Source organism: Drosophila arizonae, chromosome 4 (genome assembly GCF_054131065.1).
Source record: "Drosophila arizonae isolate 15081-1271.41 chromosome 4, UAZ_ARI_1.0, whole genome shotgun sequence".
Classification (NCBI taxonomy): domain Eukaryota; kingdom Metazoa; phylum Arthropoda; class Insecta; order Diptera; family Drosophilidae; genus Drosophila; species Drosophila arizonae.
The window spans coordinates 1,776,676-1,802,361 of NC_142924.1; the positions used below are offsets into that span (position 1 = coordinate 1,776,676).

The 25,686-nt window shown below is 40.5% G+C and overlaps 7 protein-coding genes across 16 annotated transcripts; 4 read left to right on the forward strand and 3 right to left on the reverse strand.

The window, feature by feature from the left end:
- Positions 1-173: 173 nt before the first annotated feature.
- tipE (temperature-induced paralytic E) lies at positions 174-6,240 on the reverse strand. 7 transcript variants are annotated; one of them, XM_089467609.1, is made up of 3 exons: positions 6,083-6,240; positions 2,261-4,833; positions 174-1,956 (listed from the first exon to the last, which is right to left on the reverse strand). In XM_089467609.1, the coding sequence occupies exons 2-3, from the start codon at positions 3,565-3,567 to the stop codon at positions 1,893-1,895; spliced, it is 1,371 nt and encodes a 456-aa protein (XP_089323735.1). In that variant the 5' UTR covers positions 3,568-4,833; positions 6,083-6,240; the 3' UTR covers positions 174-1,892. The 7 variants fall into 7 exon arrangements, with proteins under 7 accessions (XP_089323735.1, XP_089323736.1, XP_017860880.1 ...); XM_089467610.1 differs by having other exon boundaries at positions 2,261-5,008; positions 6,083-6,217; XM_018005391.2 differs by having other exon boundaries at positions 2,261-4,688; positions 6,083-6,215.
- Positions 6,241-7,719: 1,479 nt separating this feature from the next.
- On the forward strand, positions 7,720-8,288 carry VhaM9.7-c (Vacuolar H[+] ATPase M9.7 subunit c). The gene has a single exon (XM_018005420.2). The coding sequence runs from the start codon at positions 7,868-7,870 to the stop codon at positions 8,123-8,125; it is 258 nt and encodes an 85-aa protein (XP_017860909.1). The 5' UTR covers positions 7,720-7,867; the 3' UTR covers positions 8,126-8,288.
- A 34-nt stretch (positions 8,289-8,322) lies between these two features.
- Positions 8,323-12,079, forward strand: Teh3 (tipE homolog 3 phospholipid transfer protein). 2 transcript variants are annotated; one of them, XM_089467616.1, is made up of 3 exons: positions 8,323-8,463; positions 8,523-10,586; positions 11,066-12,079. In XM_089467616.1, the coding sequence occupies exon 2, from the start codon at positions 9,230-9,232 to the stop codon at positions 10,574-10,576; it is 1,347 nt and encodes a 448-aa protein (XP_089323742.1). In that variant the 5' UTR covers positions 8,323-8,463; positions 8,523-9,229; the 3' UTR covers positions 10,577-10,586; positions 11,066-12,079. The 2 variants fall into 2 exon arrangements, 1 of the variants encoding a protein (XP_089323742.1); XR_001915763.2 differs by having other exon boundaries at positions 8,430-10,688.
- Positions 12,080-12,110: 31 nt separating this feature from the next.
- Teh2 (tipE homolog 2 phospholipid transfer protein) lies at positions 12,111-14,942 on the forward strand. 2 transcript variants are annotated; one of them, XM_018005400.2, is made up of 5 exons: positions 12,111-12,354; positions 12,531-12,726; positions 12,787-12,960; positions 13,022-13,258; positions 14,859-14,942. In XM_018005400.2, exons 1-5 carry the CDS (start codon positions 12,111-12,113, stop codon positions 14,902-14,904), a joined length of 897 nt encoding a protein of 298 aa, XP_017860889.1. In that variant the 3' UTR covers positions 14,905-14,942. The 2 variants fall into 2 exon arrangements, with proteins under 2 accessions (XP_017860889.1, XP_017860888.1); XM_018005399.2 differs by lacking the exon at positions 14,859-14,942 and adding an exon at positions 13,595-14,419.
- Positions 14,943-16,133: 1,191 nt separating this feature from the next.
- Teh4 (tipE homolog 4 phospholipid transfer protein) lies at positions 16,134-20,690 on the forward strand. Of its 2 annotated transcripts, XM_018005384.2 has the most exons (9): positions 16,134-16,500; positions 16,574-16,721; positions 16,780-16,990; positions 17,720-17,804; positions 18,022-18,224; positions 18,291-18,457; positions 18,515-18,809; positions 19,104-19,241; positions 19,298-20,690. In XM_018005384.2, exons 2-9 carry the CDS (start codon positions 16,576-16,578, stop codon positions 19,628-19,630), a joined length of 1,578 nt encoding a protein of 525 aa, XP_017860873.1. In that variant the 5' UTR covers positions 16,134-16,500; positions 16,574-16,575; the 3' UTR covers positions 19,631-20,690. The 2 variants fall into 2 exon arrangements, with proteins under 2 accessions (XP_017860873.1, XP_017860872.1); XM_018005383.2 differs by having other exon boundaries at positions 16,134-16,721.
- LOC108612471 (cilia- and flagella-associated protein 298) lies at positions 19,940-21,746 on the reverse strand. The gene is made up of 4 exons (XM_018005353.2): positions 21,372-21,746; positions 21,039-21,308; positions 20,855-20,971; positions 19,940-19,966 (listed from the first exon to the last, which is right to left on the reverse strand). The coding sequence occupies exons 1-4, from the start codon at positions 21,744-21,746 to the stop codon at positions 19,940-19,942; spliced, it is 789 nt and encodes a 262-aa protein (XP_017860842.2).
- Positions 21,747-22,179: 433 nt separating this feature from the next.
- Ero1L (endoplasmic reticulum oxidoreductin-1-like protein) lies at positions 22,180-25,591 on the reverse strand. The gene is made up of 5 exons (XM_018005388.2): positions 25,049-25,591; positions 24,716-24,982; positions 23,268-23,950; positions 22,893-23,201; positions 22,180-22,654 (listed from the first exon to the last, which is right to left on the reverse strand). Exons 1-5 carry the CDS (start codon positions 25,196-25,198, stop codon positions 22,603-22,605), a joined length of 1,461 nt encoding a protein of 486 aa, XP_017860877.1. The 5' UTR covers positions 25,199-25,591; the 3' UTR covers positions 22,180-22,602.
- Positions 25,592-25,686: the final 95 nt, after the last annotated feature.

The window sequence follows — 25,686 nt, forward strand, 5'->3', positions numbered from 1 at the left end:
ACAGAGGTGAGCCATTTGAAAATATGTTGACGCCTGTTCGTATGCTATGCAATAATTTATTGTAACGCTATCACAAATTGATATTGCGTCAATCGCCGTTACGTACTTTTGCGAAGTGTTTCCTCCTAGAAAGCTTTACGCTTTTTGTTTTCTTTTGAAAATTTAAAAATGCATTTGTTTGTAGGCTGCTAAATGCGTATTTATTTCGAGATTTTTGTTTCGCTTTTTGTTTTCAATTCTAGTAGCATTTGTTTGTTTTTATTTAATTTTTTACATGATATTAGCTAGTAGTTGCGCTTTGTTTATCTTTTTTATCGTTCATGCAAATATCTTGTTGACAAACTATGTGTGGTGGTGTGTGTGAGTGAGTGTGTATCTTTGCTTATCTTTGATAGATTATTCGCAATAGGTGCAAGTACCGTTGCAAATGCATCTATTTTCCTAGGCAACGTGTTTTGAGAGTATTCGCACTGGTTTTATTTTATATTTTTAGAAATATTACGATTAGGTTTTTTTTTTTTGCTTGCATTATGGGTTTGGTTTTTCATTATTAATATAAAAAAGGAAACATTATATTTAGTTCTAAATTATTATGATTTTGTTGTTTAATGCATAAGTATATATATTTAAAAGTTGTAATTGAATAGCTTGAACCATTTTCTTTCTTTGTTTTTAATATCCTATAAATATCATTATACATATATATGTATCCATATATATATATGTATATATATTATCATATAATCTTAATAAAAATTAATATGTAGAAGAAAAATCTTATGCCTCTGTTTCCGTTAGTTAAAGCTGTGAGTTTTTATCCGCATTAAGATTAGAAGGATAACAATTATTATTATTATAGATATTTCTTTCGTAAATTAAAATAAAATTTCGTTTTAAATATACTTAGGCTGCTTTTTGTATATATTTATTTAGTTGTTATTTGAAACTAAACAATGCTGCTTAATCTTTAAATTTAGCAAATATCTAAAAAGAAAATAAGGAAAATGCAGCGTGACTTTTTTTTGGTTAAATTTTTTTTTTTTTTTAGATTTTTTATTTTGCTTTGCTTTTTGGTATTGATTGTTGCGAATAGAAAAATAATTCAAGTAAATATTTTTATTCTTTGTGTATATGTATTGTGTATAAGTATTATAATCTGCCTTTTCATGCTTTTTGTTTTAGGTATATAGGTATATATAGTACTTCATCTTTAATCTCTCTTCAAGTGGTTTTTGTTGTTATTGTATTTGTACCAATTAAAGTAACGCTGCTTACGTACAGCATTCTCCCACTATTCAATTAACAGTGCTTTCGATCAGTATCCATTCCATACTGTTCCTCATATAGTAACACTACCTCCCATCGTCCTTCCATTTCTCCTTGTTCCTTCTCTTTATTTTCTGTTGTTAAGCTTCTGTACTTCTGTATTTCTCTTTGTTGCATATTCATAATATTCATTATTCATTATTCATATAGTGAATAGAGTGAATGCTACAATGTACCGTTAATTTTGAAATTGTTAAGTGTGAGTGTATGTGTATATTTTTGAAAGCTTATTTGAAAATATTATCGTTCGATCTATCATAAAAGAATTATGTAACTGCAGTTGCGTGAGTGTTCAGTGATTCATAAGGTAAATATATATATATGTATATCTATATATATACATATGTATATGTCTATATCATAGTTTTAAGTGTGTCTCTAACAGCTCTGAAGGTATTCAGGTTCGTTTCGCATTTACATGCATTGTTTGTCGATTGTTTTGGGTAGAAATACTTTGGTTATTTTTTTGGTTTTTGGTTTTTGCTTGCTGCATGGAACCGCTAGTCGAGCAGCGGTTCATTTTCCGAATCGGAATCTAACATTTTCCAGACCATGCGCCTGACGTTTCAGACTGCCGCTGTCGGCCCAGGGGGAGTTGAGATACTCGTCGTCATCGTCTTGCTCAAGTTTCTGAAATTAAACAAAATAAAGAAAGTGAATGGAAAGCACTCTGGGAATTAATTTTAACGGCTTTTATATAAAGCTCATGAGCCGAACCAATTCATTTAGTATTAAGTACAGCGAACCATTTTAAGCATGAGCATTTTAAGTAATCCTGATCTATGCACCCTATCATTGACTCTACGAAAAATTGACCATAAACGAAAGCGAACCATGAACAAAACAAAATAGTTTCATGACTCAAAACGTGAGCAAAACATTCAACTAGGTCCATTAAAAAAATTTGTAAATATATCCATTAGCCTAGTCTTACCCTTGCACTGAGTTAGATGTGGAGAGGACGCCATTTTCTAGCGAATCTCTGGACAATTCATCGGCCATTTGCACCTTCAGCTGATGGCCAAACGAATTGATCTCCGAGTTGGGCGTCATTTGTGAGCCCGCCGGGGATTGGGCGATGTAGTGGCCGGATTGAGTGGTTATCGAGCCACCCTGTGATATGCACCTGGTCATGCCGGGCCCACCATTGGGCAGGACACCCTCCAGGCAGCTATCATTGGTCGTGGAGTCCATGTTAACAATCTGACTGCCTGCTGCATTGTCAGCCAGAACAGCTCCATCGCTATCATCAACAGCATCGATATCATCGATGTCCATGTCCTCGGCGTTCTTGTCGAGCGGCGCCGTCTCCTCATCCTCATTGTAGATCTTAAAGTAGGCATAGGTCAGATAGATGACCGAAATGATGAACGATGGAATGGGTATTGCCATCGAGTAGACCAAGTTCAGCGTATTTTGCCAATAGTCCAGATCGCTAATCACCAAACTAGGATCCACCTTCGAGTAATAGCAGGGAAACTTAATTCCGATCCTCATATAGCGCTTTAGCCAAATCGTACAGTTCAGCATGGGCGGATAGCCACAGCCCTTGACATTGGGAAACAAGCGGGCACCCACATAGTAGTAGGTCGAATTGAGGCCCATGAGCCCCTCGTTCAGCTCAGAGATCTCGTCGAAGGGGCGTCGCTCGCCAGTGATCATTGTGTTCACAGCATCATCTGTATCCGATTCCGAATCCTCTATCAAATATCCATTGGAGCCATCGGCATCCCCGAACTTCATCTGTTCGAATTGATTCGTGGCCATGGAACCGGTGCTGTCCACATCCATGTCAATGCTATTCCCAACCAGCCCATCGTACTCGTAGTCCCTCAACGCACGCTCGTAGCGATCCGTGCGCTTCACAGGCGGCAGAATACGTTCGGCTTCACGTAAATTGATGTGATATTCCGTGAAGTTGAACTCGTCCGTGAAATTGTAGAGATTGAGGCGATAATTGACGCGAATCTGTGTGCACGTGTAGATGTCCTTGGTGCAGCCCTCACGGCACGACGACCACGAGCAGTTCTTGGCCCCAAAATAGATTTCCGTATCGTAGGTCTCACACAGCGCCGGCACCTCCTCAAACTGCATGAAGATCGTCGTGAAGGCCGGCTCAATCACGAACGGAACCAGAAACAGAAACGCGAACAGGCTAAACGTGCCGAGGAGTATGAAAAATGCCGTCGTATAGAAGAGCAGCTTCTCCTTGGTGGTGCGTTTCTCGTGCTCATCTCCCATACTGTGGCTGTTTCAATCGATTAATCGCTATCGATATCCGGTCTAGTTACACTCAAATGGCGCAAGGTCTGGCGGGGCAGGCAGGCAGCAAAAAGTTGTTGGAGCGCGAGAGAGGGGGGCAGGCAGGCAGGCAAAGTGTGTGATGTATAATTATATATATTTACTATATATATATTAACTTAATTACTTCTAATTATTTGTATAGATTTATTTTAATTACTGAGTGCACGCGCAGTCAGCTTCAATCCAAGTGTCGCCGGGCGCTGCTTAGCTTAAGCTATTTATCGATTAACGATAACTATGAGCTACTATTTAAACGGTTACAACTACGGTGCAGTTATATCACAGGGCGAGTCGAGTACGTGTTACGTTTTTGCTTTTGCTTTTTCAGTTGCTGTCGTTGCCTCTCCATTGCTTCCTCTTCAGCTCTCATCACAGCAGTAGCCGCTGCTGAGCAGGTGGAGCAGCAGCAGCATTTTGCCTGCAATATTTGTTGTTGTTGCTCTTGATATTGTTCTTGGTGTTGTTGTTATTGTTGTGCGCAATTAGTCTAAATACAATCCAGGGATGCGACACAGCACGCATGTTAGCCGTCATTGGACACTCTGCAAATCCTGACCAGCGGCCCACACAGAGGCTCACACACACACGCACACTATTACACTTGCCTTGGCTGCCTATGTGTGTGCGTGTGCTGTCAACCTTTGCTAATTGCTTTATGCGTCCCAGCGGAGATGTTTCGTCAGCAGCATTCGACGTTGCAGTCGTTTTGCTGCTCTGCTTTGCTTTGACAGCAGCAGCTCCTCGCCTCTATCTTCAGCTCTACCCTTTCCTCTTTGACTTTGCTTGATTATTTTATGACTGCGGCAAAAGGCTGCGCATACGTGTACGTGCGGGCGTCTGTGTGTGTGTGTTCGTTTACGCGTGTATAGGTGTGTGTGTGTGTGTGTTTGCCTATGCCCAATTTTGAGTAACGGCTTCTCACTCTGCTTGCTGTTGTAGCTGTTGTCGTCGCTGCTTTGCTTTTAGCTATTTAGTTCATTTGTTGTTGCTTTTGTTTTGTTGCTTTTCATTTGGAGCAAAATAAAATAATGCTGGACGGACAAATGTTGTTTTTTCTTCTGCAATTATTTCACTTATTTCCTCTTTCGCCTTTTTTCTTCATTTAATTCACTGCGCTCTTCGCTCTGTGCTTTGTCCTTTGCGCTTTCTCACACTATTCGTGCGGCCACGTGCAGCTGAAACACTGTGCGTCGCAAGCATTTGCTAAAGGGGGTTGAGTTCAAAATGCCGTTAGACGCGTACATGCTTAATTTACACTTGTAAAAATGCTTTAAAAATAGTTCGTTCGTTTGTTCCTCTTGTATTTTTTTTTTTATATTAAACGCGTTGGCATTTTCATTGGCTTGTTATTTTTATGTAACCACGATTGTGTGCATAACTACACAGAAATACACACATATTTATAAATATATGTATATATATGTCTGTGTGTGAATGTACATTTAAATGTGCTTGTTATTCTTAGCGGTTCTGTTGACTGAAATTTACAGGGGCACAGCACTGCGACGCTCGTGTGCCGTTGTATTACGAAACGGAAATATGCCGCCGAGCAGCAGCAGCAGCAGCTGCTGCAGGCGAGGCCATAGTGTGGGCAAGAAGAGTGAGGAAGGTAAGGAAAGCAGGTGTTGCCAACAACTGGCGACAATGAGCTCACATGGGCGGCACTAATAACACTACTTCAATGGAGTTGCCTGTAGCTCTCCAGAAACAGTGTCGTCTGCATAGGTTGAGTGGGGTGTGCAAAAAACTACATATGTATATAAAAATTGGAGCCGCATGTAATTTTCAATTCATTTGGCACGCAGGCCAGAGAGTGAATGGGATAGAGATAGAGTAAGAGAAAGAGGGATACGGAGACGGAGAGAGGTGGCGACACCATGCCAAACAATATTATGCGGCATGGCAGTGACTCGTTGAGCGAGCGGGGCACATGGCGAGTGGGGGGCGCCTTGACGACTCCTCGTGCTTTGCACGAAACGATTTTTCATTTGCGTTTTGTGATTCAATTCGAGCCAAGCCAAAAAAAAAAAAAAAAAACAGGCAAGCAAATGGGCAACCGATTAAAATGGTGGCCGAGAGAAAGTCGAGTGTGGTTTGGTTAATTCTGTTCTTTTATGACAAACATTGCCCAATGACATTGTTGTGGTTAACACATTAAGCCAGGAGTGTCTCGCCTGGCCAGTGGCCACTGTGACGTCGCACGCACTCACACAGTGACACACAGCAGTGGAGTGTGCGTGTGTAGCTGTTTACTCAAGGTTCAGGTTACGGTTACGCATTTTCAATCAGCAGAAAACAAACGGAACCTGAGCTCATTTACTGTATTTCGAAACAATTTTTAATGACCTGATTGCGCGTACGGGTCAAAAGTTCAAAATACAAAAAAAGAAAACAACGCACACGCACACTCGCACACAAACACACACAAGCACGAATACTCAAGCATATTCACTTTTTGTCATTTTCGCTAGAGCCTCGGACCGACCGACAAAGAGGCGACGGCAATAAATGGCGGAGACAACGAGACAAGCGACAACGACGACGGCTGAACTCTTCACCGAAAGGACTGCCACTGCTGGCGTCGCTGCAGCTGAACGCTGGCTGAGCTCCAGCACGAGCTGAGCTTTTGCGCTGCGCTACACAAGCACACGCACACACCCACAAACACACACACCGAGAAGGCGTGCGGCATGCGCGACAGCTGGCAAGCTTTGCAGCCGCCGAGTCAAACAATTCGTAGAGGCTTAGCGAGAATCGTTGCCAGCCTAACATCAAAGCTCTCTCTCTCTCTCTCTCTCTCTCTCTCTCTCACATGTAAAGCTTGCAGCAGTAGCAGTAGCAGCAGCGGCAACAGTGGCGACCACCCCAATGGATGACGTAAAGACAGGCACGGCCAGGCGCGTGCGCACGCCCAGCGACAGCTGCTCTCTCGTTTGGAAGAAATGTCAGAATATTTTTGTGGCGTAAACAGCAGGGAAAATATGTGAGCCGCGGGCCGTGCACGACACACTGAAAGTATTCATCTGTTTGGAAAATCACTAAGGAAAATTGTCAAATCAAATCAAATTTGCTGCCTTACAATAAATAAGAAACAACAAAACTGCGTTCAAAGTTAACAAACTTATATTAAGCAATATTAAAATAATAAAAATCGTGCTGCATTTCCATTATGAAACGCCTTTACGTGTGCGTGTGTATGTGCTTGTGAGTGGTATGTGTTCGTGTGTCGCATGTGCTCCTTTCAGTGTGTGCGCCAGCGTGTGTGTGTGTGAACGTAAATAAACCTCAATACATGGAACACCCACAACTTTGTACATGTGAGTAACGAATCATATTCTAAGAAATAGAAAACTGAAACAAAAAGAAATGAAAGTAGAAATGCAATCGACCTTCTTTTTGATATGCAAGAAGTGTTGCCTACTTAGCAGCGCATTCGACGTTTTACCCAAACAATAAGCAACATCGCCTCAATCAAACATTTGAAAAGTTCCTCAATAACAGTTGCCATTGATTATTCAATGGAGAACAGTTGGAAAAACGGAAGGAAAACTTATTATTGTGAATATTTTATAGCCAGCTAAGCTAACAGCTGGACTATTAGTTGTCACTTTAGCTGGTAAGTCAACAAAGGAAGGCTCTTCTCAAAAGCAGGCGGAAGGGCAAAGGATATTATTCCCCATAGAGTGTGTTAAATCAATTTTATAAAAGCTTTTATGCTCGACATGTCGTTGGCCAAGTGTTAAATTAAAATTATAAATAGGCTATAAACTGTGAGTAAATTTAATCAAATTGCATGTGTTACAGTGTGCGTCATATAGAACAGTTTTTTATAGAATAAATGAAAGGGGCTTTCCTTTTAAGATATATGTATATAAATATAAGTGTATATATAGATACTCATATTCAATATAGATAGAGATATGGTCGTTAAGCTAAAATAAATAGAAAGTTATTTATAGTTTAACGTTTATTTCCAAAGAAATGTCAGTAAGCAAACAAATGTCACTCACTCAAATTTAGCGCCCATCGTATAGCAACATTGCAGCAAGTTGGCAGCCCTGTGCTTTTTATTTATTAGCAGTGTTGCTTTCACTAAGATAATATATCGATAGTTTTAACAACAATCGCAAGTCAGCTAAAAAGAAATATTTAACAAAGCCAACAAGTGAAATTCGCAATAAAGCCGTAAATTTTACGTCACTTTGCACAAATTAAACTGCCCAACAAATATTGAAGCATGGGCGCCGCCGTACTGCCTATCCTATTCTTTACCTCTCTGTGGGCCGCCGTTGGCATTGGCGGCTCGATCATTACGCCCCATGGACCCCAAAGGCAACTGATTCAATGCATCCTAATGCTAACCGCCGGCTGCTGTTGGCTTTTCTGGCTTTGCTGCTACATGGCACAAATGAATCCACTCATCGGACCGAGACTCAGTCGGCGTGCAATACAGATCATAGCTGAGTCCTGGAATATGCCCATTAAGGAGGGCTAACGAAGGGAGGATCATGTGGAGCAGGAGGAGTAGCATGAATTATCGTATTAAATCTCTAATCTTTTTATATACACATTAATTATACTACATTTGTTAATTTTGTGCATTCCAGCGCAAATTGTAGAGTAAATATATAAATATATTTATACACAATGTAAACACACATTAATAGAGTCGAACGTCACAAACGCCCACCTCGCTGACCCTGCCCTGCATTCAGCCGAGAGGCCGTGAGCAGATGGAGGCGTGGCATGTGTTTCAGTCACGCTTCAGCTTAATCAATGAAAGCAGCAGCTGGCAGTGGAGAGTAGCGAAGGGCGAGTGCATCGCAAGAGAGGGTCAGGAGAGAGCGTAAGGGCTTTGGAATGCGGATTATTGATTTCTTGTTTGTTAATAGAAAATGCGCGCGCAGCGCTTTGATTTGTTGAAAGAGCCTGAGAGAGAGAGAGATGAGAGCAAGGCTGAAACTGGCGGCATGTTGTCGGCGGTCAGGATGGCGACGACGGCAATTGAGAGAAAATACGAACTGCACTAGCAGCAGCAGCAGCAGCGATTCAGTGCGAAAAGTGTGCAAAGCGAAGCGAGGCGAGGTTCCCAAAAGGCAGCAGCAGAAATTAATAAAAGAAAAAAAAGCCAAAGCAATGCCACAGCTGCTACAACTAAAATCGAATATTAGCAAAAAGCATAAACTATCTGTTTAATAGTTAATTACTAATAATTAAGTTGTTAATCTAGCTACGAGTTACAGTAAAAAAAAAAAAAAGAGAAACGAAAGTTTTTCGCACAAAACTTTGATGTCACTAAAAATCGATAATAGATTCAAATTGTGTAAAATTTAAGCGAGCTGCAGGAAAAAAGATTAGTAAAGACATAAAAAACAAGCGCATTACACACGAGCTTTAAATCTGGTTATATAACGGACACACACACAGCGAAGGCGAATCGATAGGACAGGCCAAGATGAAGCGCAACTAATTGGCCAAGCACGCGAGGCATTAGCATAAGCGAGAGTAAAAGAGAGCGAACGAGCGGCCGAGCGAGAGGGATAGATAGTGTGACAACATTCTGGCCGAGATTAACGTAGAGTAAAGCGCAGCTACAGTCATGGGCAAAAAGAAAGTGCCCAGCGAGGATCTAATTGTGCCGCCACAGGACAATCGCATCTGTGGCACAATTTGTATATGCCAAATGACGCTCGTCCTCAGCTCCGTGGCGTTGGTCTATCTGACCGTAGCCATCTATATGCCGTCGACGCGTGCCTTCAAGAGCGGCATCGATCCGACGCCCGTTATGTGCACCACCACGCGAGCCGTCAACAAGGAGGGCTGCGAGTGGGGCAGCTGCGGCGAGTGGTGTCTGAGCAAAACCTCCGGCGCCTGCATTCAGATCTATGTGAACCTGCGCAGCAACGGCACGAATCTCACGTTCCAAAACTGCACGAACTCGGCGAACAAGACGTGCTACGGCATCGATCAGGATCGCGCGGACAAGGCGCGCTGCATCAACGACGAGTGCAAGAATCTCACTGGCACCTTCAACTGCACCGCCGGGCAGTGCTTGAACATAACGGACGCCTTTGAGTGTGTGTTCCACAACAGCGATGCTCCGGTCAAGTGCTCCGGGCGACGTGGCAAGATCAACTGCATGGACATCAGCGGCTTGTTCTCGTGCAGCCGCGGCACCTGCCGCAAGATACGCACGCCCTACAACTGCGATAGACGTTGCGTGGATATACCCACCCGGAACAAGAACGTGGTGGTGCTCAGCGGAGACAAGGTTTACCTATCGCAGTGCCAGAATGCCATCAATGCGGAGACCTTGGAGGAGGTGTGGAATGAGTCGAGCGACAACGTGGCCATGACATCGTGCTACTTCATCAAGAACACCTCGGATCGAGTGGATGCCGTAGACTGCATCAACGGATCGACGCTGGAGCACAATATGCTCAGTGACTTGACCAATTTTACATATCTCAGTCATTTGCATGTGTCGGTGGCGACGCCGGTGCCGGAGATAGCTCCGCCCGACGTCGACTTAACCATATCGAATGAATCGAAGCTGATGATCAATTTGGAGGGATGTGTCAACACGCTGATGGATGAGTGCAAGGAGTTCCTGAAGGTGTTCGGCCGGGATGGCAGCGATCACAATGCCCGCGCACGCTTCCCCTGCTTCTATTCGCCATCGAAGAAGGATATTGTTGTGGCCCGGTTCGATCTGGAGGTCACCTATCGCCAGTTCGTGTTCGCGTCGGTGGTGCCGTCGGTGCTGTTCGTGGTATCCTGCTCGGTGCTGCTGCTATGCCAGCGCACCGTCTATGTCGGCGACGATGCCAAGATGCGCTTCAAGGGCTGCGTCGACACGGACACCATTCTGTCCAAGAACAACGTCGGCGCACCTACCAACGGCGACATGGGTGGAGGCGGTGGCGATGAAGTCATGGCCCTATGAGATCCGTCACGTAAGCTTAACATAAAGAGCCTCTTCCAACTAGGGTAAACACACACACTTAGGCCCACTGTGCTACGTCGGAAAATTGCATTGCTTAATTGACAAACGATGGGTAAATCGAATGAACTGTTATTTGTTCACCTCGTAGTGGATCCAACTCTAGGCGAAACACTATAGCGAGCCTGTGCTCAAGTAGCGTTAAAGCGTTTAGACTTAGGCGCAATCTCACAGACATAGAAATCCTAGGTTGAAAGTCCTATCAAACACTCTTATAAAAAGAATACCCCAATAATGTCGTACTATTACTTCCTCAAGATGTTTTCAAATCTGCTTAAAGCAAAATCGGATAACATCTTTCATAAACACTCCCCCTACCCCTTACTCCAACCTACTTTAATATGGAACAAACATATATGAACTCTTAGATCAGAGCTTTAAAAGCTTATTTGGACTTGCTCTTTAAATCCCCTCTCTTCTATACCTTTGCAGGCATTCCTCTGCTCCAGGAAGACAGTCCGGTTCATCAGACTGGCGTCTTCGCACTGCAATAAATGGAGTTGGGCATAGTAAACAATCGAGTAACACTTTGTAATCCTTCCATCGAAATACTAACAGACCACACACCTGAGCGCAGCTTGCTAAAGGACACTCCTGAGCTAACAGCAAACACAAAAACGAAACGAAAAACTATATAAAAACTCTATACATATAGAGTGATATCTATATACACCACATGCGAGGCACGTGAACAATTCTCGAGTTACGAACACAAAGAACCGAAGAAGAGAGGACAATATTAGTATAATTTCTATATTTGAATTCGATTTTCTATTTAGTTTTGGGATAGGCTAGAGAGGCGCGCCATCTACTGAGAGTAATTAGCGTTGGGCATGGCCTGGTTGATTGATTGATGCTTTAACTTTAAGTTAAGTAAAGAAGAAGAAAACTAACTACAACATCTATAGGGAATACCTTCAATGCACTCACATACACAAGCACTGAAACACACACACTCACACAGATACTCACACACACTCACAGAGGGAACTAGAATCAGCCCTTAGAAGCAGGCAAACAAAATTCAGCAAATGGTCAAACGGTTTGGAGGGATGCGTGATCAAAACTAAGAAGATTTATGAAATAACAAAATGAAGAAGAAGTTAACCTTAAACTAAATTAAATACATAAAAAAATAAATAAATTTAGATAAAAATTAACAAATCCAACGCAATTTTAACAAATACTAAAAAGAAAACTTAGATTAAACCCAAAAAATAAATAAAATATCCATTTCGAAAGACGAAACGGCGCAGCAGAGAGAAACTTGAGGAAAATTGGAAATCGAGAAGCAGAGCGCAGAGAAGAAAAATCTCTTGGCAAAAAGTTGTTTATTGTTGTAGGCTTAGCGAGCAGCAAACGTTAGCGGTGTTCATTTTTAAGGCTTTTAGAGATAAAAAACACAAAAAATAGAAGAAAACTTTTATCCACACACACACACACACACACACATACAGACAGACAAACATAAGCGACCATGAAGAAGAGCTCCACATTGACGACCACCACATCGATGCCAACGTCTCCGACGCTGTCGGCACAAACGCTCTCGGCCAGCAAAATGAGCCTGAGCAGCAGCCGTTCGGGCCGATCCTCGTGTCAATCACATGGACCCGTTAGACCAGGCAGCGGATGCGTCGATGCGATTAAGGCCAAGCGAGAGGAGATCGAAATCGATACCATACTCGAGAAGGCGAAGTTCTACACCTCCGTGTGCCTTGGTAAGCTGCTCTTTCCTTTTATTGTCCTTATTTTAGTTGTTCTTTACTAGTGTAATCCTCGATTCTCTTTCCCTTCATTCCGTTGCTCGTCTTTTCACTTGTATTTGCTTCACTTATCTTTCCTACTTCTTGTTCCTTCATACCTTAACTAATTCATATTCTCTCTTTCTCCTTAGGTACGACTGCCATTTTGTCGGTGTTCACATTTCTCTTCCTGATACCCTTTGTTGTGGATCCCGCAATTTCAACAATCATTGCCGACTACGATCCGGTGCCGGTGACCTGCGTTGTCATCGATCACATCTACGCGGAGGGCATCAAGAATTGCAGCTGGAGCTCGTGTCGCGAGGGCTGCACCTCATCACTCACCAAGTAAGTAGCTTAATTACCATATATATATTTGATCCTTGATCAAATCTTCCATTCGACCAGGTGCCATCAGTTGTATGTCAACTATACGCGAATACCCTTTAGCGAATGGGAGCGCAATCCTCGAGACTTGGAGCGCGTCAATTGGGACGTTAGCTACACAAAGTTTTTAATCAACTCCGAGGGTTGCGGCTATCCACCGACAACCAATTGTAGCGTTTTCGCCAGACAATATGGGTACGTTAACTTTCAGCTATATGCCTCCCTAGAGACTAATTCATTCTTCTCTTATCACCAGCTTCAATCACATTGGCGAGCCTTTTCCCTGCTACTATAGTCGCGCCTATCCGGAAGTGGTCATCGGGCGTTACTCATGGGAGAACAATCTGTACCATCTGGTGCTCTCGCTGATTATACCAAATGTTCTATTTGCCATTTCAATTGGTGTCTTGAGCTATTGGTATTGCCCCTGCTGTGAGAAGGCGTGCAATAAGTCCTCGCGTGTTTACGCCGAAAAGTTTCCAACTAAGGAAGAGTGAGTCTCATTTAAACCAAACAGACAAAATCCCTGTATTGTATTGTAGTAATACCCCTAACACACTCTCACACATCCATAAATTTATATAATAATCCATTGTGCCTTGTATTTGGAACTGTCAAAAGTTATCGTTATCGTTATCGATTGTACATGTTAAACCTTACTGTATTGGCCGCTATAACCCTAACTTATCCTAAGTTTGTGAAACAACTGTAAGACTCGTTTACCCAATTTTGTGTTCCCCATTCACCGATTTTTTCATGCCTTTTACGTGTTTCTTTCTTTTCTCTCTCCTTCTCTTTCTTTCTTTTCTCTTTGTAAAATTATTTACAGGATCGTTAACTGCATGAAATGTAATACGGAAAAGTCCTTAACTTTGAATGTATTTTGAATAACTAAAAGCGACAGTGCCTGAATTTTGAAAATGAAATTGAAGTAGGACTCTACAAAAAACTAAATCTAAGAAAAGCTCTATGTAACCAAAAACAAATCTCAGCACGCTCAGTACACCCAAAGCAAATAGCAAAAGTAAAAGCAAAAAAGCTTTTAAAAAGTTACTCTGAAGTGTCCTTAGCAAATATATTTTCTGGTTGATCTCAGCTTCAAGCTAAGCCACCATATTGTAAGAACATTACCTATCATAATACACCTCAAGGGCGTTTAGTTAGACCCATTTTGTCAACTCTCTACAAGACTTTTTCTTCTAAACTAACAGAGCACAAAACAGAAAAATGCATATTATTGACTATAATATATGTATACATACATATTTATGTATCTAAAGATATATGTCTATATATATATTCAAAATATGTTTCACATACTTTCAAGTATTACCTAAAATAAAAGAAATTCTGCACTAGTCCAGGCTTAAAATAATATTCACTATACAAAGCTCAGTTTAAATTCGACGAACAAAAAAGTAAACGAAATTTAAATTTATATATACAAATTGTAGTTAAAAATATTAAAGTATATATACAAGCATGATTTAGTAATGTATTTGCTAGTTCTATGTCTATGCATGTTTTACTTTTAGCTAAATACACTCGGAGAAAATATCCCTAAAATGAGCAGCAAAATGTTTGAAATTAACTCTAATTCCCGAGCTCAAGCTTCAGTCTTTTTTTTTTTTTTTTTTTTTTTTTTTTGGATTAATCCAAATAGAGTTATCTAGTTAGAAAATGGCTTTGAAAAAGAAAAAGGTTTGGATCTAAGATTTAAATTGTACACTATTTATGTTTCTAAATTTCTTTCGTTTTTTAATAGTTTTACTTGACTTTTTTTTTTTATTTTAAATATTTGCATAGAATAGAATTTTCCAGCCTAGAAAAGCTTTAAAAGCTTATAAGATTGATATACGTTTAGACGAAAACAAAGGCTCTAGAACCAAGTTGCCTATATTTCATATAGGAAAATTATATATATTTCAATAGGAAAATTATGTCCGCTGCCATTTTCTCTGAGTGTACCTATCATAGGCCTACCACACACACATATTTAGAACCAACCCTCTGGCATGTTTTGACTTATTTGTTAACTGAATCAATCTAGCATTTGATCTATATAGCTTTACGATTCCAATCGATTCTTTTAGCAAACTTCTGTGTCACAGTGATGAAGATGATGAAATGGAATACTAGCAAAAATAATACAAATTAGTTAAACAAAACCAACAAAAGAAACTCCTTGAACAAATAGCTAATTAACTATGTAGTCTATACCAATACACACACACACGGACAAATACAGACATACAAATAGCTTATATATATATACTATAATAAAAAGAGAAAAACCATCTGCCATTATTATATAGGACACCTTTACTTATAGCGGAGCATTAACAAAACCCAAACAATTTTTCTAACTAATTTTGTTAAAAACTTTTCAATTTGTAGAACTTGATATACTTTATATATATATACTATATAAGAACTCTTTAACTAGTATTTGAGTTTTAAGAAATTTTCGCTTATATTTTGTAACGCTTCTCGATGCTCCGCCATTTCCATAATATATACATATATATATAGATCCATTAGATAAAACTCAAATTTCTACACAAAAATAAATAAGATGCTTGTTTTCAAAAAAGAATTGTGATAGTAGTCATAAAAAATAACAAAAATAAAAAAAGGAAAATTAAGTAAAAGAAAATCGTAAAACCGTAAAAATCAAATGATTGTAAACCTAGCTAAAACAAACTGGGATTAGAGTTCTATATGTTAGAGCTACATGAATTCAGACACACACCACAGAAATCGGAACCAAATATATATGACATATATGTATATGTATATGTATATTCCACAATCATTCAAATTCACAATTTGCGACATTTTGAAATAGTTTTAAAAAACTTATGTAAAAACAAAAAACAATATAATAATGAAACATTTAATGGAAATATATAACAAATATATGTATACATACATCTATATATATACATATGTATATATATATTTAACATATATATAGCTTAATAGCAGTACCGATATATAACGCACGTTGCTTATGAGAATTTTTTAAAATCAAACCAATAAAAAAAACTAAAGCAAAAAATCCGACAAATATTTCAAAAAACATTTTTTACTTAACGTGTCTTTATCAAATAAACAAATTAAATAAAACAAAAAAAGCTAACGGCCTAATTACAAATAAACAAATTAACTAAAAAAAACCATAAAGAGAGACTTTTATTTGAAGAGAGCGAGAGAGAGAAAGTCGAAGAGAGAGTGAGAGCAAAAGCTTTTGCTCTGCGCAGGCGTTGGGGTTAGGGAGGGCGGTGGGCCAAGGGTTTGTTTTGGCATACTTGTACTTTCGCTTTCGTTTCGAAAGTAAAAGTATGCTTTCAGCAGCCCTGGCTAAAAAACAGGACAACGCCAGGACGAACAGGCACAGGCACGGGCACGGCCTCTGCTTCAGTCAGTTGCAAGCGAGCGGTCAATAGCAGCGCACAGAACTCTTTGGCACTTGTTGTGTGGGCCCCGCCACAAGTCACAGCAAAAGCGCAGCAAAAGGGCGTTAAAGAAAAGGGAGGAGCAAAGAGCATTCACAGCAAGTGCAAAAGTTGGCCAAAACAAACGCAACTCAAATAGTTCCCACAACAAACGAACAGTTGGCCGACAAATAAAACAAATAGCTGCAAATCAAACAGAAACTGAAACGGAAACAGCGACGGCAACAGAAGACGAAACCACCCTCAACCCAGTCACCTTGAAAAGGATATATATAGGGTAAAGTGTCGAGAAAAGAAAAGGTTGTAAGTTGAGTTCCTTTCGAATTCAACAAGTCCTACCTAACCCATAGCCATGGCTCGGCGCAAGGACAAGCCGCGCCTTATACCCGAGCAGGACAAGCGCATCTGTCGCGCCATTTGCCTGTGCCAGCTGACCATGGTGATGTCCTGTGTCTCCATTGTCTACCTCAGTGTGGCCATTTACTCGCCCTCGCTTAAGTGAGTAAACCACTCCTCGCTCCTCTTTCTCTATGCCTATACATTCTTTCCACTGTAGAGCCTTCAAGTCGGGCTTTGAGCTGGATCCGGTCATGTGCCAAACAGTCGATCGTCAAATGCCCAACAATTGCCCCTGGGCTTCGTGTGGCGAGTGGTGCTTAACACGCACCAGCGGCTTTTGTCCACAAATACACTCGGTGGTGCGACGCAATGGCACAGATATACAGCTCAACAATTGCACCAGGGTGACCAATACGTCATGTGCTGCGGTAAGTGGAGGAGTATCAAATATGCAAGGACTGACATGGGAGTGGTTTCCAGCTCTTGGGGAAATGAGTAGCAGAGCCATCAACAGGGGAAAGGGAATACCTTCTATGAAAATGAGAATAGGACGTTTGAAGATAAGAGAATCTATAGGACGTATAATATCGCAGAACTTGTACAAAAGTCAATACAAAGTATAGTAGCTCGTTTAGGAAGACCTCTCATTTTCTTTCTATATGATTTCCTTACGAAGTTTTAATAACTGCAAAGTTTAAGGCAGACAACCATAATGATAAGCCAGACTCATAATAGAGTCTGAAGAGTAGAGTAGAAATCCTCAAATGAATTCCTTTCGTTTATTTGTAGAGATTGAATCACTTCTGAAAATGTAAATCCAAGTGTGAATCATAACTAATTCAAAGCATTTAAACTGTTTCTTTAATAGCTCTGTGCCTTCATTAAGTTAGAAGCGTAAAATAAATCGAACGAAAACGTCATTTCCTTGAGAAAGCTGAACCACTGCGTAGTTTTAGCCATCAATAAAAGAAAATCGCAAATAAATGGATGACTCAGAGACCGCCAATCCAATGTGAAGGCAAATATACGTCAGAAGTATTTGCAGCATTTGCAGCATTTGTCCGGCGCCAAGGCGTCTTTACGATCCATTAACGGAAATGTACATGCAAACATCTAATCTTTTTACTACATCTTCCTCTTTCCTCTATCGCTCGCAGATTGACCTCAATCGCTTGAACAAGTTCAACTGCAACAATGGCACCGTCTGCAACAACATTCGTGGCGTATTCAATTGCTCGAATGGTGAGTACTTAAATATAATCCAACTTTTGATATCAGAGATTATATACATGTATTTTATAGCTGGTCTTAAGCTTAGACTTATTTTCTTGCAAACCTATCTTCTCTTCAATTTCTTATTAAGGTTTTTTTCATTTCTGTTCAAATTCTCCTGCACTTCTCTTTTACCAAGTATTTCTCCACATATCATTTTCATCTTCTTCTCTGCTTCTTTCATCAGGTCACTGCAAGAACATGTCGGAGTTCTTTTTGTGCCACCACAAGCCCGATGGGCCAGTCATTAACTCTGCCAAGGACAATACCAAGTTGAATGGCTTCTTCGAGTGCCACGGCGTGCACTGCACGAAGATCAAGCGACCCTTCAGCTGCGATCGCTATTGCTCCCGCATAACCACAGCCAATATCAATACGTTGATCATGCACGTAAGTACCTCTCTCTCTCTCTAAGTGTCTCCGAATATAAATCTACTTGACTATTCGCCCGTACAGGAGGACAATGTAATTGCTGCCGACTGTGAGAACGCGGTGGCCTTCAATGAGGCACGCGGCAAGGAGCATGGCGTACGCATTGAACCCACCGAATTCTGGAAGGAGGAGGACGGCAATCTGTTGACCAATTGTGCAACAGTTACTCGCGAGTCCGACAATCGCATAACGTAATTAAAATCTAGAATCGAATTGCAAGAAACTTCATTGAAACGCATTTCCAATAGCGCCACGGACTGCTTGAATGGCACCTTGCTGGATCATGAGACCCTGCCGGCTCCCTATATGAATTTTACCCAGTTCTGGGCCATCTATGACAACAGCACACGTGCCGTTGATCCAGAGCAAAAGTTTCTGCCCAATCAGGCGAATCTAACCATTTACAGCTGGAAGAAACTGTTCATCAATCTGGAGGGTTGCGTCAATACACTCAAAGGGGAGTGCAAGGATTTCGTGGCCCGCTATGGCAACGACGGCGATAATAACACAGCTCAGTCACGCTATCAATGCTACTACAACAAGGTAACCAAGGAGCTGGCCAACCAGCCAAGGTGGGGGATCAGGTTTCAGTTGTTGCGTAGCAGGTGCATAAGTAATATTTACAGCAGGTGTGGCTAAGGCCACTGACCATGCAATGGCGAAGCGGATACCAACAAATGGGGTAGTATACGGTTGTCGGGTGTATGTAGCAAATGAGGATAAAGCAACTCTAAGAACAGACAGAGTCCCAAAGTTCCCATATAAAAATCTTTGAGAAACTTAAGAGAGTATTTGCCAGTCCATCAGTCTAAACATTTTCAACGATTTCTCTTCCAGGATTCAAATGTTGAGTTTGTGGTCGCACGCTACGATCTGGATAAGGTCTATCGTGAGCTGCTCGTCTCGCTGATTGTGCCAATCGTGCTCTTTGTAATCTCATCCATATCGCTGTGCGTGATAACAAAGTCCGTCAAGGTGAGCGAGCATTACAGATGTAATAGTGGAGCGCATTAAATACTCTTCCCTTGCAGGTGGGTGACGATGCGAAGATGCGTTGCGTTTGCGCTGGAGAGAACTCGGATGATGATGGCTTTGGCAATGCAGCCGCCAATCAGCCGGAGCAAGTTTACGACACAGATGACGATGTGGTTGAAATAGACCAACAACAAGTGGTTGAGGTGGAGGTGGTGCAGGTGGCTGAACAGCAGCAGTTGCCATACGATACACCCGAGATGATTGGCAGCACCAAATCCTTGATACCGCTAAGCCCAACTGCCGGCCCCACCGAACAGCATTTCACCGAGGATCAGGACGAAAAGGCGAGCAAATGTGATGTGCCCGAAAAGCCGCTAGTTATACTCTAAATACATACAGTCCAAGTCTATCTATGTATGTAGTCGAAGGTTAGCTATAAAGTGAGCTCAGGATATATACGACGTTGAAAATCGAAACAAGAACAACAAACACTATACGGAAGACACTCTACCAAATCTTTAGGGACCTGCAAAAGTTTACTTCAAATCATTTTTTATATATGTATGTAGATATATAATCTGATTTTTCTTAACATTCACATTACTTTTATAGAAAATACTGTTCAATGTAATTCTCAAGAGCTTTATAACTAACCTCTTTAAAGTTAGGATTATCAACAACTATATACATATACCCATCTAATCCGCTTGGTTCAGTAGATGTGCCTTGGAATTTGCAAAATCAGTTGCATTTAGAACAAGAATTTATACATATATATATATACATACACACACATATATATAATCCAGGGAATATATAGTAATACAAGACCAACGACAAAACTCGACAAAAACTCGATTCATCATTTATCTGCTGAACCATATAACTATATAGATATATATACATAAGATCATAGATTCCTAAATGGGAAATGCCACCAAAATGATTTTTTTGGGCAAATGCATTTATTTAGAGAAAAGATGACAAATCAAGTTTCCAGAACACTGAAATCACATAGTAGATATACAAATAAGGGCATATAATCTTCGGCCTTGATCCTCAAATTTTCAATCAACAGTTAACGATTTTCGATTTAGTAGCTATTTCAATATTTACAGTGAAATATCTTTTATTCTCAACTAGTTTAGCTAACCTATGCGAAATTTATCTATGAACAATATGGGCTGGAAAACAATAATCAAAATAATCAAGTTCAGTTTAATTTTTCTTTCAAGTAACATCAAATGCTAGAAGAAAGCTAAATTGTGGAAATATGATCAAGATCTTATATTATTGTTTGAACCAAGACGTAATGAATATTTCTTCAAGCTCTAAATAAGGCATACATTTTGTGGCTCAGCTTAACCTGAACTTCTACAAATTTATTTAAACCTATCAAAACATTTATAGATTTTTATATATATATATATACTTTACCTACATATGTAAGTGCATACTCATAGAAAATATATAATAAATAAATAAAACATTTCAAAGCTCGCTCGAGCAAGAAAACCGAGTTTAGAATGATTAAGGTTGGAATATCAATGGACGCAGCAATCTAAAGCGCCAGAAAATTCGTACTCTATTAAACAAGCCTAGTGGACACTTACCTTGAGCTCCTCTTGACGCTTAAAGTTAGCTGCCATCATTTGACGACGCAGTTGCTCATTTACGACCTGCTCCCTGCCAGGTGGACCCTCGCCTAGCTGATTCAATTTGACAACCACCTAATAGGAGACAGCATATATACCTATTTAGCATTTGAATGTAACTGAAACTCATCTCATCACCTACCTTAGTTTTATCATTGCTACCCAAGTAATCCTTCAGTAGTTTGCCAGGCAACACTTGATGTCCAGCAAACCACAATTGTGCCTTGGACGGCTCAATGACCTCCTTAGAGGCTTGAGTGCCGGTCAGATCCTCCATATTGATAAATTCCATTTGAATGGTATCATGTGGTGGCAGCTTCATTGGATAAACAATCATCACGGCACCGCGCAAGATGTTCAAAGCCTCCTCAACGATCTTTAGGGTCAAAACGGTGTTCGTTTTGCACAAATTCTGTTGAATGGGAAACGTTAAATATACACAAACATAGACCATATGAACAATATAAATATATACCTTATCTATCATTGCCTTGGCATCAGCCATAGCCTTTTCCAGAACTTTGCGCATCGCTTCGTTTGGCTGCTGACCGTTGCGCCGGCAAAGCGGATCCTTGTTGAAGGTAAAGCCGCCCATCGGAATGCATTTATCGGCCCATTCATCCTTAAGGTGTAGCTCCTCAATCTGATCATCGTTTAGCTGCCTCATCTGCTCAGGCAACATGGTACCGTGTTCGGCCAGCTCCTCCATCTCCATGCAAATACGCTGAACCTTTAAGCGGCCATTGAAAACCGACACCAACTCTCGTATAACGGTATCGGTGGCCGTGTTCACACTTGTTTCATAGAGAAACACATGATCATCGCCGCGTTTCACATGTAGCACAACCATTTTGAACAAAAATATATCTATTTATTTAAAAAACCTAAACCGTACCTCTCGAGTTTAGATTTTCAATTGTATTGAAAAAGTCAATTGCTACAAGGAGCAAGTATTTATTATTATTGAATGTCACTGAAAGTGCTGACAGCCTTGCCAGCTTGGTGTTGGCATGGCAACGCTTGATCAGTTAACGTAACGGTTGTATGTTGCCATGCAACATGTCAGAAATAATTGTTATTGTTATCGAATGGCCGCCACTAACAGCGTTGCCAGTACGCGTAGGCATGGCAACGCTAACGAGTTATGCCGATTGAATTCGAATGTGCGGCAAATAGACTTTTTGTTTATTGTTAATTGGCAACCACTATTATTTTAAATGCCCTCATTTAATTGCGCTGTCGGTCTTTTTTAATAACGGATGGAATTCAAACAATCAGCAAAATTATTGCACATGAAATTTTTTTTATTTTTTCACTGTTTCCTAAAAATATGAATGCAATAGTACACAATAAATTAATATACTCTAACTTACAATAGGAAAAATATACACCTGTATAGAGCATAGGAATAGGGGGTAGGGGGTAGTAAAGTACAAGTAGCCTACGTGTATACACTTTTAATGCATTCCCAATGTATATATATACAATACAGCAGCTGTCCATGGTGATTAGCCTCTGACTGCTGCTCGTAACTATTTTGGAGGGAAACCGGCCTTAATCAGATCCATCAATAAATTATGTCTAAATAGATGTGCGCATCAATTAACTAAAAGTCTTTGAGCATCCGTACGAGGAAGAGAGAACTCGAAATGTGGGAAATTTTTACGCGTGCCGTGCTTTAAAGGGGCGTTTCACTGTATGTCTGGCTATCTGAGTACACGTCGGAAGTTTTCCATCTCGTATATACTGTTGGATAATCTGAAAGGGAACAAATACACATTAATTAGTGACATGCACAAATGTTATACAGAAACTGTGTGTGGGCTTGGATCGGCTAAGCAATACCCTATACTCCGTGACAATCTAGTACTTTAACATATTTAGCATCAAATGTCGGATTAGGAATACTTGAGTAGATTCTCTTACTCTTGACACATATATATTATCACTTATCCAATATACCCGGTTTATACACTTTCGAGGGATAAAAACTAACCTGCCAAAGGCATTGAAGAGCGCTACAATTTCCGTGCGCGACAATCGGAATATAGGATCCGCCTCGATGTGCGGTTTATCCCATATCCCACTTTCCGTTGCCAAATTCAGTTTTTCCGAGTAGAGTATCTTGAGTGCGGTGCCCAGACCTTGCGTCTGCAGTTTGCCCCAAAGCTTGCACTTATCACAGCCAACACAATCCATAATACGTGAGATATTTCGAAATTTCTCTTTGTAATCATTTTTGAATTTAATCGAGGCTATGCCGCTGCTGAACAGGGCATTCTCATTAAAGTGGGATTGGAAGGATCTGTAATGAGATGCACGTATATATGATATCTGCTGTATATCTCTAATAGAACTTAGCTCTACTTACTCTATAACCGTCAGCATATCGTGCATGGCCAGCTTTACTTCCTCATCCTCCTCGGCAATGCCCGTATAATAGTTCTCGCGCCTCAAATACGGCGCTGCCTTTGCCAAAGCTCTCAATTCGACTAGATAAATGAAATACAAATTGCGTAGCCAGTGTGGGCCTTCGCCGTTAGTTGTTTCTGGACTGAAGCGACGCTTGAACTCCTTCACATTGGGTCCCCAGATGCCTTGCGGATCTAGAAAATCTTTTGTTTCGGACAACAAATATTTCGAGCACAGGTGTATGTTGATGCTTGAGTGTAATCCGGAGATGATGCGATAGAAGGCCCGTTGCTCCAAGCAGACGTCGCGCAACTCCATGTGGGGCATATAACTGGAAAATTTATTGGCCGTCTCGTTGTTGCCACCAAAGCAGTTCTCTAAATAGATGCTCTTCCAGATGCGATGTGCCGAATCGCCCTTATAGCCCGTATAACGTTCTGGATTCAACAATAGATCCACATACTGTGCATCCACGTCATGATCGTCGACAATGCAAAAGTCTTCCTCGGCTTCATCGTGCTTGGCCCATAATTCGAACTCCTTATGAGCCTGATCACTGATGCTCGTGTCCAGGAAACCCAAAGCACTATCGAAATCCTCCGCATCCGAGCAGCCTTTCTCCAGCTGTGCCTCACGGGTGTACTACATAAATACAGATCAGATAATAAGGAAGTTAAATGAGAGAATATTCTTAACTCTACAGCTGTGTAAATAGTAATGCAATAATCTTATTGACAAGCTCTTAAAGGTAGGCGGGTCTCATACTGTGGCGAATCCCATTGAACTCTTAACATCTGTGTCAATAAGCCACGTCATATTCGGGCCAATTGTCAAGCACTGATGATATATACTATAAGTATACTGTATCTTTCAGACACGTTCATTCATTGAGTGGTATATTTATAGATAATGATTGGAATTTATGACAATTCATCCAAAAGAGTAGCGAGATAATAAATAAATATTGTTACTTAAGGGAAATGGTCTGTCGAAACTCAATTAAACTTTCTGTTGATAACAAAAATGGAGATACCGTGAACTTTCTTAAAACGAACAGTTGCTTTTAATTAAAACATTCTTTAAGGAACGAAACCTTATGATATGAATTTTGCCTATAACACTATATAAATAAACAATACTTTAACTTAATCTTTTGTTAGTAGTTGGTAATAAAAAATTATCAATATAAGATATGTTATCAATATCTACAACAGATTTAGTAGACACATTGATAACTTCCCTACAAGAACCCTCTCTATAAAACATTAGGACAACTTTCACTATAGTAAGAGCAGAAGACATTTCTTTTAGGCAACTTTCACTGTAGAATCAACGTAGCTGTTAATCGTTTCTAGTTACTTGAAACGCACGACGGCCCATACTCGTATAATATATATATAAACCCACCTTAAATGAAGCCGCCTTATCACGATGCTCTGATTGATCCTTTATGCCCTCCGGTATGGCTTGCTCCTCGCAGTTTTCCACCTGGCAAAAACGTATGGCACAGCGACTGTCATCCGGCCAGAAGGGACAGTCCTGCTTCAAATTAACCTTATAGAATCGAAAGAAGTTCTTCACTAGCAAACTCTGAAGTCGCGGATAGACTTTCATGTTATTAAAATGATCAACAGTGTCCACATCGCAGCTGCAATCGTTGATGGAGCCCTCGAGCTGAGGAATGATCATACATATTTAGTGTGCTTATATAGAGTTGCATGATTCATTTGTAAGCCTTACCTCACAGAAACAATTCTTATGCGTTTCAGCGTCATCGAGCGCAGCAAAATAGCCTCCAGTAAAATCGGTCCAATATAACAGGACAAGCAAAGCGATTGCTAGGCCGCTGCTGGCTAAAACATTGCGCCGCAATTTGTGTGTGGTTGTCATTGTTGTTGTAATTGCTCTGCTACTAGTTGGCTTTTTTCCCCAACTTACTCCCACTGATTTCGTCAGTATATTGATTCGTTAATATAGCCAGTTACGAGGTATTTATTCACCGCATTGTTTGTTTGCTACGACGCAGCTGATTTTGGACACGTACGTATATTAATATCGATATATAATTGTTCTATGCTCTGCTAACGGCATCGATACTTTCTTGCCATTCGAATGGCAGCGCTGCTGGATGGTGTTGCCACATCAAGTCAAGCCGATCAATCATCAGTCCCAAGCCGTTACATTCAAAAGCTACAAGAGAAACATTGAAGATTTTATATTTTTGTGTTTTGTGGAGAATACATTATGAATTTCGATTGTCAAAAACTACAGGATTTAAGTGTTACTTCCATATTTAAACTATAATCTTAATATTTGGTCAATTTTACATTGTAATAAAATGTTTTAGTGGCATAGATATCGATTGAATTATTTTTTAA